At 33.5% G+C, this 17,153-nt stretch overlaps 1 protein-coding gene across 3 annotated transcripts; it reads right to left on the reverse strand.

The window, feature by feature from the left end:
- Positions 1-205: 205 nt before the first annotated feature.
- LOC122279345 (plant cysteine oxidase 4-like) lies at positions 206-5,019 on the reverse strand. 3 transcript variants are annotated; one of them, XM_043089947.1, is made up of 6 exons: positions 4,871-5,019; positions 4,083-4,446; positions 3,793-3,956; positions 3,482-3,629; positions 698-901; positions 206-597 (listed from the first exon to the last, which is right to left on the reverse strand). In XM_043089947.1, exons 2-6 carry the CDS (start codon positions 4,180-4,182, stop codon positions 479-481), a joined length of 735 nt encoding a protein of 244 aa, XP_042945881.1. In that variant the 5' UTR covers positions 4,183-4,446; positions 4,871-5,019; the 3' UTR covers positions 206-478. The 3 variants fall into 3 exon arrangements, with proteins under 3 accessions (XP_042945881.1, XP_042945879.1, XP_042945880.1); XM_043089945.1 differs by having other exon boundaries at positions 4,799-4,954; XM_043089946.1 differs by having other exon boundaries at positions 4,786-4,941.
- Positions 5,020-17,153: the final 12,134 nt, after the last annotated feature.

A 17,153-nucleotide genomic window follows, 5' to 3' on the forward strand; every position in this document is an offset into this window, starting at 1 on the left:
AGCGAGCCATAGAGCAGCCACTAGCCGAAGCACAATCCAAGAGACCAAAACATCAGCGTGGTTGGTTGTATTTAGGGCTAATGTTCACCAAGGAGAAAATGAGGCGTGTAAGAACAGAAACACCCAATACGTGCAAAGATACATGCTTCTGAAAATAGAATGGTACTTGCAGAGCAGAAAACATCTCAAGGGGGCAAAGGTCAAATTGGAAGTCGAATACCTGAATGCTTATTACAAAAAAGAAACAATCACACCATGTGTTGAGTGCAAGATGTTTGGTCGGCATTCAACGCCAAGCCATTGCAAGAGATATGTACAATCAAATGCCTCAGGATGAGAATGACAGTAGTTATCGCCAACATCCCAGCAACTATTGCCATGGCCGTAGATGGCAAGCGCTATAGTAATCACCTTATTGGCTCCTCTGTTTTTTGGCCAATGTAACTAATTGTTATGGTACTTGCATTACAAAACAAATTCAACTTCTAATGATGGGGCCCTTGTACAGACCCCTCCGGACCACTAAGTTTTCAGGAGGTTGAATCTCTTCCAACCAAGCCACCTCAGATGATTCTATACCGCATAGCTTATCAAGATCTTCAGGATTGAAAAAAGGAGCAGAATGGTTAGTTCTGGACATCAGACAAAAAACACAAAGCACTTATCTATCTCACGCAAAAAGGAGGGAGGATGATACCTGGTAGATCTCGCCTAGGGGACTTCCTAAAATACGAGCAGTGTCGGCCATCTTCTGAGGAGTATGGGGGTGAAAGAATATCAAAGAGAGCACAGGGTGTCAAGGCTTTGAAACAGTGGATATTGCCACCACTGTTTGGATAAAGGGTGGTAATACCACAAGGTGCACTCATCTCACAATCCCTAACAAGTTTTGCGGGCCTGGCTGCAAATTTTCATTAACCCACAATCAGTGAAACTCCATTTATCCAGAGTCAACTAAGTTTTTTTTAATTACTATGGATGGACAAGTAATTCTTATCCAGCAAGTTTTTCAATGCTGGAATCAAGCATTCAATATTTTGTTTCAATTTTTTTCCATCTTAAATGAGCAATTGGAGATTTTGAAAAATAAAAGGTGCAGTATATCCTTTATCTTGATGAAAATCAACAAGATGAGGAGAACAAACATATATAGAACAATATACTACTGCTCGAGTACCACATTGATCACACAGGAAAACAAACACAGTAGTAAGGATGAGAGCTAAATAAACAAGTTTCAAGTGTTGGAAAGTATCAGACTAGCTTAATAGAACATGCAAGGATAATAGGATAACAAATCAAAGGGGAAAAAAAGACATTTGCATACCAAACTGTCACCCTTTGCAATGAGGTATCAAAACTACAACTTTTGACATGTTGTGCACTCAAACTACCACTATTTGTCAAATAGAACCTGTATTGCACACCAAACTGTCACACCCTTTGGGTGCGGTACCAAGCCACCACTTTTGACATATTACGCACACAAATTAAAAATTTTCAACAAATGGTACCCTTTATGCAATTCTTATCATTAAGGATAATAGGATAACAAAACAAAGGGAAAAAAAGACAATTGCATACCAAACTGTCACCCTTTGCAATGATGTATCAAAACTACAACTTTGACATGTTGTGCACTAAAACTACCACTATTTGTCAAATAGAACCTGTATTGCACCCCAAATTGTCACACCCTTTGCACGCGGTACCAAGCCACCACTTTTGACATATTACGCACACAAATTACAAATTTTCAACAAATAGTAACCTTTATCCAATTCTTATCATTAAGGATAATAGGATAACAAAACAAAGGGAAAAAAAGACATTTGCATACCAAACTGTCAACCTTTGCAATGAGGTATCAAAACTACAACTTTTGACATGTTGTGCACTCAAACTACCCCTATTTGTCAAATAGAACCTGTATTGCACCCCAAACTGTCACACCCTTTTCATGCAGTACCAAGCCACCACTTTTGACATATTATGCACACAAATTACAAATTTTCAACAAATGGTATTCTTTATTCAATTCTTATCATTATGATTAATGAAAAAGATGTGACATCATAAAATTTAAAATTCAGATAGCAAGCAAAACATTTGATTCATTAATTTAAAAAGATGAGCAATGTTCATTTTTTTATAAGAAAACTAAGACTATCAATGAGCAATGTTCATATCCAGCACAATATTGTAGTTCATTTATTCCAATACATTGGACAACGTTTTAACCTAATTCTAGTGATTCACTATTTGATCAACTATTTCATATAACATTAAATTTCTTATTGGTTGGAAAGCACCAAACAAGTGATTTGAATCAGATGCTATTAACCAAAAAAGGGAACATTAAAGAATCTATTCAACATGAAAGAGCCTCATTAAATCTCTACGCGAAATATATCCAAGGGTATTTCCAAGCTTGATTTTTCACTCCTTATTTATCAAGGGTGCCATATTAATCATTAATTATTTTGGATGAACCTAGTGATTTTCCTCCATTACTTCAAGCTAATTTAGAAAGCATCATGAGATAAGCAATTGCTCACACAGCCACGCCATTCCTAAATGATCTAACACATCAAACAGAAATTTCATTTGCAATTCCCAAATGACACAGCATTTAAGTAATCCCTTTTCAGGGACAATACGACTCCCAGGAAATAATAGTATTGTTTTGTTCTCCTATATCCAGAAAACCAAACTGAATGGGGCAGCTTAATTTATACATTTGTTTAATAATTTATTGGATTTTAACTTAATAAAGAACAGTGCCACAAACTAATCACCACAGATAAAACTTGAAATTGCTGCAAACATTAGGTTGCAAAACAGTTGCATCTGCTAAAATTATTCTGAAAAGCCACCTGAAGTGATTATTTTGGTCCAGAATCCTCCTAACCCTTACAAAATAGAATACGATAGAGCAGAAATTACCCTCCATATTGAGCAAAGGGAATGCATATTATATAGTCAATAGGCTGAAGAAAGCAATAAGAAAGGAGTAATTTGCATCTCAAGAGTCATATGGAGAAAATGAATCATATCAGCCAGAATCTCCAGAAGGAACAGACATGCTTCGAAGGGATTCAATCAAATTAGTTCTCTGAACAAACACCGCACCATGGAGTGGAATAAGAGAGAGTATGAGTGATGATATATTGAAGGCTAAGCAGTTCACAAAGAAACAAATTAGAAATGGAAAATGGTTATAACATAGGTTAGCAAATCAATGATACCCTATCTATATCAATAATGCAAATGTTTTCAATTTAAAAAATATATCGAGATTATCTATATTTCATTCCCAATTCTGCTATTTGCTTCAAAAACAGACCATAATCTTTTGACCTTCTATGTATTTATTTACATACTACATTCAAGAGCTGCAAAAGTTGGAATATCAGTATAACTCACCATCACAAAGCATGATGTGATCTTGAAAAATGTTAAGGTTAATAAAGATAGGCACCTTGAGATTGATCTGCGGACCCAGGCATATCAAGCCAATCATATGATCTCACATGTAGCGAACCATAAAGAAGCTTGCTTAACACAGTCATTCCAGGATGATTATGAAGTGGTATGATAGATCCAGGCGGCATGCAGAAAATTCCTATCTGAGACAAAGCCCAGAAATTTCCCGTACAAGTCACAATCCAGCTTTTATTACAAATACACAATCCACTCAACCAGAGGTCAAGAACCATGTAAGAAAACCATAAGTTCCAAATGGAAAATCCAATCGAAAATTAATTTCCTAAAGGGATTCAAATTGCTTACAGAGAATTTTCCACATTCATGCAAGTGCACATATTTGATTGGAGGTGGGTATTGATGATTCCCATTTCGCCCTTTTTTCCCATTGCCACCATTCATGGAAGCTTTCCATTGACGTGCCAATTGTGCCTCCTGTTCGAGACCCACACTAGAAGGCCTCAAATCATCTGGAATAGCATTATATGGAAGTGTCAAACAAAGTACACTAAACTAAAAGACATGGACCACATAAGTAAGCTAGGTTTAAAAAAATGCAATAATTAAACATGATTTGAGTTTCTCTGTCATCCTACCTAAGATAGCACGAACTATTCCAAGAGCTTCTTCGGATATAGGACCATTAGAAGAGAAGGACACCTTGCAGGCATCATATAGTTTCTGAACAACTGGCATGGTATGAAGAACCTAGCAATCTAGCAGCGAATTGATCTGAATATCTAGTAACTGAATTCTTAATTATCAGTCACAATAACCTTTTGGGTATATCAACCATCGGAATCATAAGAACAAATTGGGTTGCTCTAATTTACACGAGAGTGTACAAAAGCAACTTTCTTTCTCTGCAACAACTCCAAGATCCAGCCCTACGTGAACCCAAGGGACAGCAATAGATATGCATGGTAGTTAATCAGCCCCGTCCACGGTAGCTTAAAGAACCTAGAAAACCAACCATCAAAGGCATCAAGCTCACAAATTTCACAAAAGAACTAAGAAACATGCTCACTTTTCTTCTCTTAAAATTGATATATTTCATCGAAGAACCCTCCTTGACGAGTGCTTACAAGTGTTAATTATGCTACAAAATAATCCGATACTACAAAGATGAGATGCAAAGCAGAAAAAATTTCAACCACATGGCAAGCACTAAACGAATCAAACACGAAATCATTCATCCGAATGAAACAAAAAACCATCAAAGTTAAATTAGAGCAGAGAGATGAATAACAAGGATTTAAAAAGGGAGAGGATTTAACGAATTGATAGTTAAGATTTAACCCGTAGAACGAACCGGTCTCGCATATTCGAGATTTGTTAAGCAACGACAGCACCAACGGACAGCGATAGACGCAAGAGAGGGTACCTGAGAGATCGTAAAGACAGAGAGGAAGACTCTGAGGAACCCCAGAACTTAAAAAGTAAAGGATTTAACGAAAAGTGATAGGGAGCCAGGGGAGGTGAAAGTAACGATGCCCATTGCAATTCGCCGAGGAATGAAACTACGTCGCTTCATTAATAAGCCATTCCACCACGTGGCCAAGTGCGATGTTTTGATGCGTGGAAGGGCGGATCAGCTCAAATGGCTAAAATTCATTGAATCCTTACCTACCCCTCTATTTTTTAAAAAATAAAGTTTCTATGTACGATGAAGTTTTTTTTTTTTTTTTAAATCTATTTTATAATAAAATAAAATTTATAAAATATGTACATATAAAATAAATCTTACAATATTTATAAATATTCATATAAATATTTTAAATAATATTAACTAATTAATAAATGAGATAAATCACATCTCATGAGTCTCTCTCTTTTTAACGAGAAGCATTCAACTTTGGCTAAATATTTTGAAGGAATATTTTCCCGATATGTATAAGGTCATATGGATGCATATATAACTATAAATGAACAAAATTATTCGTGAATAATGCGAGTTTGATTTGTTTAATATATGAATTCAGTTTAATTAAAAAGTTAAGACTCCTATAAACGAACAAGCTAAATTCATATAAACTTTGTTTAATTGGTATAAATTAGTATATTTTTGCATAAAATTATAAGGTAGAATAGACGTAATACAAGTCATACAATCTATACGTACCTTCACAATAAGTCTTTTTAAGTTGCTTATAAAATCTCGCAAGGAAATCACTACACAGTATATTGGAGAAGTTGGGATAAAATGAGAGAATAAAAAAAAGAAAAATTAGGATTCACGGATGTTGAATACTTCAATAAAGCTATGATTGCAAAGTAATATTAAAGAATGTTAAAACAACCTCGATCATTGGTTGCAAAAGTTATGAAGGATAAATATTTCAAGCAAGATGACATGTTAAATGTAAAAATGGAGAATGGATCTTTACTAATATGGAGGAGTCTGCTCTCTTCTATAAAATTGGTTAAAGCAGGTTTGATGTGGAAAGTGCATAAGGGTGACCAGATTAGTATTTGAAAAGATAAGTGGCTGCCTATACCAACGTCATACTAGGTAGAATCTCTTATTAAAAACAAATAGACAAAAAAATAATTGTAAGTGAACTTATTGAGCAATGGATTGTTATATGGAAGGAAAAAGTGATAAATGAGACTTTTAACAAGGCTGAATCGGGCATTGAAGATAAAATTATGTAGATCTATATTAATAATGGATTGTTTTCTGTTATAAGTGCTTACCATTTAGAGTACTCTAGAAATAGATTAATGAAAGGGGAAACATCGACATTAGTTGGTATAGGAGATGGCTGGAAGGGGATTTGGGTTTTGTGGAATGGAAGGTTAAGCATTTCTTATCGAAGGCTGGACAAGAAATTCTCCCAACTAAACTAAATATTTTCAAGAAGAACATCACTGATAATAGATTATGCCCAATTTGTGAAAGAGAGGTTGAGTTATTTATGCATGCCTTGTGGAACTATTCTGCAGTCTCAGATGTTTGTACTGAAATTGGTAGCACAGTGCAAGAGTGGTTGAGCAATGAAACTACTTTCATGGACTATGGATAAAACTAATGACAAGCTGAATGCTGAAAAGGTTGAGTTAGTGGCTTATATAATGAGCAAAATATGGTTAAGAAGGAACTCTCTAATTTTTTAAAACAGATTTGAGCATCCAAGAATGGTGCTACTTAATGCAAAGCAATTTCTACTAAATTTTATTACAGCCCAAAATTATCAATAAGAGAGTATGCAATCAAGAAGAATAGAGAGACCCTTAAGCGACTTGAAAAAACCAATTGGATTATTATGTAAGGCCAACTGGGATGTTCCAGTAGATAATCAGTTAAAGAAAACTGGGATTGGAGTGATATCGGAAATAATGAATGGGAGATTTTGACTACTCTGTGTCCAAACTTAAATCATGCAATGAAACCTGTAATAACAGAAGTACTAGCTTTGAGAAAAGCTATAGATTTTTGTATGGAGTTGGGGCTGACAAAGGTGATACTAGAAGGTGACTTTTAGACAGTAGTGAAAGATACAAATAGTATGGAAGACATAGCTACATGTTATGGAAATATGATTATAAATACCGGAAGCATGCTCATGGCAACACCAAGCTTGAGTGTTTGTTTTACACATCGGAGGCCAATACTGGGGCACATAGATTTAAGTTTGCTCTTTCATGTCTAGAATAAAAAGTATGGCTAGAGGAAGGTCTTGTCCATATTTTGAACTTAGTTTTGGTGAAAAGTTCTGTAATGATTGATTGGATTTGCATATGATGAATAAAAATTTTATTTTTTATTTTTAAAGAGTAATGTTGCATGCAGTCGTAGAATACTAAGTATCGTACAATTATTTTAAAAAATATTAAAATTTATTATTAAAAAATTAATTTCTTTTCACGTGAATCCCGTATTTATTTACTTTTTTTAAAGTGACTGTACGACACTTGGATATTCATGATTACAAGTATCATTTCTTTAAAAAAATTAGTTTAAATACTCAGTACTTTTAAATTGACCCAATTTAACTGACAAATGTGATAAGATGAGATAAAAAATCTGTAAAACCAAATTGAACCTTAATTAAGGGGAGGTGGGTACTTAAGTATTGTCTTTTTATACTGAATATGTCAATATGAACTTGAAAATAAACAAATAAAAACTTTATGAAACTTCGAATGTCACAGACATACCTGGAAGCTTCCTGAACAGTTTATGAAACTTCACAGTTCTATGTATTTTACTTCTTTTAATACAATGAAAACTCGAGTCACAGGCTAATATCCAAGATTCCAAGTACCATCTCCCATTTCACAAAGAATAAAGGGAGAAGGATATAGAGGAGGAATATGAATAGCCAGCAAAACGATAAAAATTAGTACGGATAGAGACTTGGTGTTGATGTGTTTGTTTAGTTATTTCTTTCAAACATAACGAATAATTTTATTTATTATTAAAAAACCGGATGTTTTAATTATAATTAAATTAATAAATAAAATAACCAAAATATCTCTCCAATCCTATGGTGGTGTTTTGTCGGATATTGTCAACTTATTATTTAATTCGTTTCAAAGTATACAAAAATTCTTTTATTTAGCATTGTTCACCAATCACCACATATTTATTTTGTTTTTCTAAATTTTTTTTGTCTCTCAATAGATATGTAGTTGTAAGTCTTAAATGTGAAAATCTTGTATAATTTTATTTTATAAAAAGTAAATCACATTATAAAAAAGTGTGAAATTTTTATTTTATTTATTGATGGAGTCTATAATTTACAAAAAATCTTGTGCAAGACTTGTGAATTTAAGACTTTGGCTCCGTTCTAATCTAAGAATATCTTAGATTATATATGAATAATAGTGAAATAGTTTATGAATTATAATAAAATAGTAATTTATTGTTTATAAATAATAGTGAAGTACTCTATTAACAGTTTAGTTTTCAAACATTCCCCTATACTAGCATTACTCTTTAGATATATTGGTAGTGTATTGTTTAGAGTTAATTGAGTATAAAAATAATATTAGGTACAAGTCTTAAATACAAAAATCTCATACAAATATTTTATAAAAAATAAATTTCTCTAACAAATTAAATTTTTTTATGAGTAATTCTATATACAATCTTTTTGAGAGGGCTGTATTACAATACTAGTATATGAAATGATCAATTATCCCCATTTTTAAGCATTAATTGACTACATTACCATTCCTTTTCTACAACCTAAATCTGAAGCATTTGCAAATCGCACCTAGATTCAAATCTCACCCAGTTCTTTTCCCTCTGCATTTTTCCCTCTCTCGTGTGTCCCCCTTGACCCCAACGACTCTCTCCTTCACCATCGATGGAACATCTCTCTCTCCACCATCGACTACCGACGACCTCCTTGGTAATTTTTCCTGCCGAAGACTATTCTTATTCTTTCTTTCAATCAATCTCTTTGTTTTCTTTGTTTGTTTTAACTTCTATATAACATAATTTTGCTGCTTCCCACCCCTTAAAAATATTTTCAAATGTTGTTCTCTCTGCTTTCCACTGAATTTTTTTTCCCCCTTGAGAATGGAATTTTGGACCAGAAGGTTCTAGATGTAAATGAGCATGTTGGTGTGTTTGTGTATAACTATGCTGTTATGGGTTGTTAAAGATGTCTTGGATTGACTGAAAGGGAAGTACCATATATGTGATTCAATCTGGCTTTTCAGGGTGCTTCTATGTGCATTTTCACGAGCCCCCATCGAGCAGTGCTTTATTAATCTCCAAAATGTACATAATCATTCACAACTGAATCTATTCATAATGCCTTGGACGATATACAATTTCCCTAATAATAATGTATGATGATCTTTTTTCTTTTATTTTGTCTTTTGAGATAAGTAATGATGTTTGATAACGTTAAATGACCCTGGTTTTGTTTTAAAGGGTGAACGTGTGTCAACTGTACTGCACTCGAGCTGTTGTAGTTCTATGGCATTGAATTCGGTTCTTGAATTAGTTGGCAGTTTCTGAGACCACATGGTCAAAACTCCCAAGGGTTTTGCATGAATACTTATAAAAAATGAATTCTTGGTGTATGCTAAAGTTCATAGATGTCAAAGTAGTTTTTGATTTCATTATTCTGTGTCTCTGCATCTTAGACCAATTGTTTGCTCAATTTCAAATTTTAATGTATTGGCATTCTGCCATGACAAGTTAGAATACATTTTAGATTCTGATATCACTGGAAGCTTGGACATAACTGTTAGCCTGTTAGATTGTCATGGATATGGCTTACATTCATTTGAGTCTCAAAAGTTTTTTGCATTCCTCATGAATTGGTGTCTGCTAATCATAGACAGGCCAATTTTGGGCTGAATAGGGCAGATCACCATTGACTATCTAGTTTCATGTTGTAAGTTGCTTGAGTTCTAATTGTTGCAAAAAATTCATGATATTCTTTTTCTTTATTTATATTGTGTTCTCAAATTACCTTTATTTATTTATTTATTTTTACTTTCATATTGTGGGTATGAAGTTATCAAGATTGTTCTTAATGGAGAAAGTGAATGAATGCACATCTACTAGGCGATCGCTATTTTTGCAGAAATTAGTAATTATATGGATACCCCAAATGTGAGAGATAATGAGGTAGTGACTAATAATCATGGTGTAGTAATGGGAAATGATAATGATGATGTGGTTTTAGAATTAACACTAGGAAATGATGATGATGGAGTTTTAGAGCCAATGTCGGGAAATGATGATAATGGGGTTTTAGGATCAACACCAGGAAATAATGATGATATGGTTTTAGATCTAACACTGGTGATGCTTTTTAAAACTGAGAAAGAGCTCTTTTACTACGACAAGTAATATGGGAGACATGCTGGATTGGGCATAATGACCTCAAGAAATAAAATGGAAGATGATATGAGTGTTAGATATGTAACACTTGGTTGTGCTCATGGTGGTAGGGCAAGGAAATGTATTAACAACATTTCTAAACCACGCCTGACAACGAAAACTGATTGTAAGGAGAAAATTAATGCAGTTTTTGCTGATGGTGTCTTACGTATAATTATTGTCTACAATGTACATAACCATGGGTTAAGTCCATCAAATGAAAGATTTTTTGGATATAATCATGCAATTGGTGATTCCAAGAAGAGACAGTTAGATATGAATGACAAGGCATGCATAAGTATGACCAAAATTTTTAACGCATTGGTTGTCGCGGCTGATGGTTTTGATAAACTTCTATTTATTGAAAAAGATGCAAGAAATTATATTAATAATGCTCGACACCTTAGACTTGGCGAATAAGATGCTGATGTACTTCGTGGTTATTTTGAGAGGATATAGTATAAGTGTAACAGCCCGCTAGAAATTCAATTAAGGAATTTCTATTGACTTTAGGAACCTCGTGAAAACTCTGTAAGTTTACACGAATCGACTAATCGCATAAATTTTAGCCTGTCAACATAGTTAGTGTTATCACTCACTATGGTGCTAGAAATGCGATTTTAATTATTTGAGATAGTTAAAAGTGTCAGAATACATTATAGTCTACACCACTAGGCTTAATTAAATATTTAGAATTTTTCAGTACTAAGTTTATTACGTTTATTTTTGGAGTGAATAGTAACCTCGGTAAATGTACTGAGCGCAGTGTTTTCAAAATCATAGTGTGAAATGTCCAAATTAGGATAGCGATATTTTATTTGGACACTTGGCAAGATCTTAACCACACATAATGAATAGTATTAGATACTTGGCACAAAGAGAAACCATTAGATGGAATTGTGAAAGAAATCAAGGTGTGAGATCATGACACCTAAGCAAAATACACATTTGGAAAATATCTTAAGAATAGAGATTTAAAATACACATAGAAAGATTTTAGCCACCTTACTCTTCCAAGTCTACTCCACATTTGGAAAATATATTGAGCTGATTTTTATAGATATTATTGGATAGAATATTTTGAGATAATATTTTATAGATATTTTGGGTAGGAGAAAACCACACTCAACTCTCAACTCCAGCCTTATCAGCTCCCTTATCTCTTCCATAAGCATCTCCAGCCATCACCCACGAACTTATCTTCATTTACACGTTTCTTTAAAAGAATATCAAACATTCTCTCTCGGACAGCTTTTAGGAGTTCTTTTGCATGCCCATTTCGAAGCTGTTGTAAGTGTTTTATCATAAAGTATCCTTCATATAAGTTGTTCCTTTTTGAGTCTAGTTTACATGGATATCTTATTTGCCCCATTTGAAGATCATTTGGTCAGTCAAATATTGTGTAAACTATAGAAAGGTCATTCTGAGAGATAAACTGGAGAATATGTTATAGTTTGGAGTTTTTGACCAAGCTAATGGATAGATATTGGTCCGAAATTTTTATGGAGTATTGTTAACATGTATATATGACTATTGGTTGAGGATTTTTGCATGATTGAAGGTTTTTATGAAATATTTGCTTAGATTTAGAAACTTAGAAACTGGAAGAAGAAAAACAGTTTCTATTTTGAGAAAGTTTAACTCTTTGGTGGTCTAAACCTATTCTAATGACTTTGATAATTTTATTGGAGGATCCTAAGCATCTTATATACATGTTATATTATTATTTTGAAGATATTTGATGTTAGTTTCAAAGATATGAAATTTTATACAAAGAGATATTCAGATAAGCCAAAGTGTGGATGTTCTTGGCTAAATTTATGTTTTGGTTAATTTTTAACCATGTGATCTTGAATTAGAAGCTTATATATGTTTTAGGACATCTTTTTAAACCATGTGATGGTTTGGTTTGAAGATCACATATTTATAAGTCATAGATCAAAAGGTTGATCAAAACAAGTTAGAAACAAAAATCAATAGAAATAGCATATGAGAATTTCGGCCCTATGGAGTTTTAATAGTTGTGATTAGTTTTAAATTTTTCTGAGTTGATATTTAAGTTTAGGATAAAATTTACATGAGGAATGTAAATTTTAGAAACTTTTAGAGTTAGTATGCAAAATCCTTAAGTTATGGGTAAAACAGTCATTTTTCCACATGTAGAGAGTAAAATGAAAATTTTACTCTTTAAGTTAGTATTTTCCATATTTCAAATTATTAGTGATTTAGTTCTAACGTTTAGAATTACTAATTACAGTTCCTCGTGATCGCACTTGAAGTTTTATAAGAAACGCGGAGATCGAGGTAAGTTAGCTTTTAACTTACTAGCAGTCTACTGTGTATGTGTGCTAAATAAAGGAACTACAGTGTATGTATGTGTGTTATCATATATGTCATGCCATGCCAAGTTATCACGTAATTGTCTATTATACAGAATTTATTCTGTTATCAATTTTTTTATCTGTTACATAATATATTCTGTCATGTATTACTGTACCTTACAAGTACGTCATGCTAAGTATGCCATCTATTACATGTATGTCAAGTCATGTAATATTCACTGTTGTAAGTATGTCATGTTAAATATGTTGTCTATTATATGTTATGCCATGTTACGAAATGTTTCTATCTCAAGTTGGTCATGTATTCTAAGTTATGTTCAAGTCACGTTATGTTACGTCAGGACTTCAGTCCTTTCGTATTCCAGTCACATTTCATCTTGAGTACATTATGATGTGTAGAATACATGGGGCCACAACAACTGTGGAGTATGTATTTAACTACAATTGTGATGCGTAAAATACATGGGGCCACAACAACTGTGGAGTATGTATTTTTCATGTTAAGTCAAGTTTGTGTAGAATACATGGGGCCACAACAACTGTGGAGTATGTATTTACACGTAGAATACATGAGGCCACAACAACTGTGGAGTATGTATTTTTAATGTTAAGTCAAGTTTGTGTAGAATACATGGGGCCACAACAACTGTGGAGTATGTATTTACACGTAGAATACATGGGGCCACAACAACTGTAGAGTATGTATTTACACGTAGAATACATGAGGCCACAACAACTGTGGAGTATGTATTTTTCATGTTAATTCAAGTTTCAGAGCAAGTTCATGCTAAGTCAAGTTTCAGATCAAATTCATGTCAAGTCAAGTTTAGTTCATGATTCAATTTAAGCTATGTCAATTATGCTATGTTGTACGCTAAATTATACTTTAATTACTTATGAATTTGATTATGCATTTATGCTTTTACTGTCATACATGCATCATTAGTCTGTATGGAAGTTTTTTGTTAACTTGCTGAGATTTGTAATCAAATCTCACTGTGGTAGTCCCAACTACCATTCCCCCCCGAATGGTAGATCTTGTTACAGGACCTGAAGGAAGATCAGGAGCTGACCAACTAGATACAGTCGACTGAACGACGGTGCGTCGTTAAGGTTAATATAGTAGTTAAATTACTACTTGTACGATGGAGTTGCATCTCCAGTACTTTTAGATCATAACTATTTTGGAATAGTTCTGTGATCTTAGTTATTCAATGTATCTTTATATATGAAGTATGTTTTAAGTATTTGGGATATTTTAATTTGGTGCATAGTATTGCTAAAGAAAAAAATTATCCGCTGCGAATATTGCATAATGTTAGATGCATGTTAGGATTATTGCATCTTATATGTCATGAACGGGGGCAGGTAACCTTGTGTTGCATGTCTCGACGCTTCAAATGTCCGTCCAATCCCAAACGGAATTTGGGGGCGTCACAGGGTGGTATCAGAGCAATACGTCTCTGGGCAGTAAATCCACATGTCCTTAGGAAATGCACCAAACATTAGGCTTGAAATTTTAGTCGTCAGTAGGCTTGAATTTCTTAAGGTACGAAGGGTAGTATGTGGTTTTAATATATATGCTCGTGTGTTTCAAGAAGGGACACATGACTCGTGATAGAATACCTCGGAATCCTAAGGGAGATAACAATCAAGAGGATCAGAATTTCCCCGATGGATGAAGAATTAGTTGAGGTAAACATAGTTAACGTTGATCTGATTGCAATTGATGGTAGTATTGCATTATTGTTATTTTGGAGTAGGTCAAGTCATTGGAGTTGGTAAATTGTACATTGTTTGATTCAAACGAGTCATTGTTTCTATTAATTGTGGTGCTTGAGAATTCAGCTTGGAAGTTAAATTGTTACCCTAGTGGTAAGAGTAACAATTTTCATTAGAAGTATTATTGTTCATACCAATGTAGATATATAATACATTTTAGTAATATGAGAAAGGATATGTAGGATTGATGAATGGTATTCCACATATTTGGAGAATTGTTTTGATTCTAAAAATACGATAGAAATTGTGTTTGGAAGAGTAATTTGATTAGGAGAAGTTTTAGCCTTAGTAGGATTCATTTATGATAATAGTATTACCATACCGCCAGTAAATGATTTCTGGCAAAGCACTATCTTTATGGATACATAGATCGATTTTCTTTTGAAGACTATTATATGGAGAGTAAAATATTGGTCTTGAGGATTTATGTGAACATTAGGAATAAATTATTTAGAGTTAGAATAATTGATAACTTATGATGGATAGAAGAGTTATGACAATCATAAGAGAGAAAGTTTCAAATTTAAGTTATTAACTGGTCAGTTATCAAAGTACCACCTAGGAAGATGACTGATTGTTGCGATTATAAAGAAGTAAGTTAGTCCTAGACCAGTAGAACTCTTTGAGGTTTTTATTAACTTGAAAATTACTGAGAGTTTGGATATGCATGATTAAATGCATATTTATATGAGTCATTGGATCATGTCATATATATGAAAATCCCTGAAAGAAATAAAATGGAGTACATAAAACATATACCAGAAGATAGAAACACAAATATGAATATTTGTGAAGTATTATTTTATTATCATAAAGCAAAATTACAGAAATTTGAGGCTCTTTGCCTCAATCTTTAAACGTTCTTGCTCTTCAAAAATCTGCATGCCTCTCCTATCTAAAGGAGTAGCCACTCGAAAAGAAGAGTTAAGCAAAGATTTTAAATCTCTGTTCTCTCGCTTTACTGCTTCTATCTTCATGTTGGATTCCATAAGAAGCCTCTGAAGCAAAGAAATACTCTCGTGGAGTTTGTCAACCCCACCAGTCCTGGATTGCAGTATCTGAGAATATGCGACAATGGCTGATGAGTATCGAGTACCGAGACTCACAAGCTCGTAGATAAGTTCATTTTCTGACTTATTAGTCAGATCATTATTTGATTGCATAATAGCACCTATGGAAGAAGCAGAAACAACTGGGGAACGAGGTGCAGAATACCTCATGTTTTGGCAATTAGAAGATTGCTGAGCCATTGCAAAGTGAGTAAGCAGAAAGAGATTGCAGAGTAAGAATGCAGATTAATTTCAGAAAAGTGAAGAAGATGAGATGAGAAAGAAGATGAACTGAATAATTCTTTTATAGAGAAAATTATGACGAATCACCTCTCGTGAATCATTTCTCTACAAGAGACAAGAGCAATGTAGTATCATAGCTGCGGTGCCTGACAATTACAGAAGAACAAAGTAGTGTCGTAGCTATGCGGCGCCTGACAACTACAGAAAACCTATAAAAATCACGCGGATCAGAGTTGTCTGGTCTAAAACAGAGTGCCACCGATTTTGTTAAAAAGAGAGATGTTAACGGTTTAATTTTGATGAATTCTTTACTAACTATGGTATTTACAAGAACATTTAAAGTATATCACCTATGCTTTTCTAAAGAAGAGTTTCGGAAGATTAATTACTTAAAGTTTTAGGTTTGGAAAGTATGTCGTTACAACTTGGCCAACCTTGTGCAAAGAAGTATAATCTAATTGTTGATTAAAGTAAGAGAGTTAAGGAATGACATAATCTCAAAGGCATATATATATACGGGATAGACAATAGGTTGGTAAGCAACACCTCCTCATTAAATTGCTACTTCTTATTTAATTCGATTTCGAGGACGAAATCTTTTTTTTTAGGAGGGGAGATTGTAACAGCCCGCTAGAAATTCAATTAAGGAATTTCTATTGACTTTAGGAACCTCGTGAAAACTCTGTAAGTTTACACGAATCGACTAATCGCATAAATTTTAGCCTGTCAACATAGTTAGTGTTATCACTCACTATGGTGCTAGAAATGCGATTTTAATTATTTGAGATAGTTAAAAGTGTCAGAATACATTATAGTCTACACCACTAGGCTTAATTAAATATTTAGAATTTTTCAGTACTAAGTTTATTACGTTTATTTTTGGAGTGAATAGTAACCTCGGTAAATGTACTGAGCGCAGTGTTTTCAAAATCATAGTGTGAAATGTCCAAATTAGGATAGCGATATTTTATTTGGACACTTGGCAAGATCTTAACCACACATAATGAATAGTATTAGATACTTGGCACAAAGAGAAACCATTAGATGGAATTGTGAAAGAAATCAAGGTGTGAGATCATGACACCTAAGCAAAATACACATTTGGAAAATATCTTAAGAATAGAGATTTAAAATACACATAGAAAGATTTTAGCCACCTTACTCTTCCAAGTCTACTCCACATTTGGAAAATATATTGAGCTGATTTTTATAGATATTATTGGATAGAATATTTTGAGATAATATTTTATAGATATTTTGGGTAGGAGAAAACCACACTCAACTCTCAACTCCAGCCTTATCAGCTCCCTTATCTCTTCCATAAGCATCTCCAGCCATCACCCACGAACTTATCTTCATTTACACGTTTCTTTAAAAGAATATCAAACATTCTCTCTCGGA

The sequence above is a fragment of the Carya illinoinensis genome, chromosome 10 (genome assembly GCF_018687715.1).
Source record: "Carya illinoinensis cultivar Pawnee chromosome 10, C.illinoinensisPawnee_v1, whole genome shotgun sequence".
NCBI classification, from domain to species: domain Eukaryota; kingdom Viridiplantae; phylum Streptophyta; class Magnoliopsida; order Fagales; family Juglandaceae; genus Carya; species Carya illinoinensis.

Coding starts and splice junctions, on each gene's coding strand:
- LOC122279345 (XM_043089947.1), bottom strand. CDS start 4,182: ATGCCAGTTGTTCAGAAACTATATGATGCCTGCAAGGTGTCCTTCTCT. Junction 3,957..4,082: donor AATAGTTCGTGCTATCTTAG/GTAGGATGACAG, acceptor ATGCTATTCCAG/ATGATTTGAGGCCTTCTAGT. Junction 598..697: donor CCCTAGGCGAGATCTACCAG/GTATCATCCTCC, acceptor TCAATCCTGAAG/ATCTTGATAAGCTATGCGGT.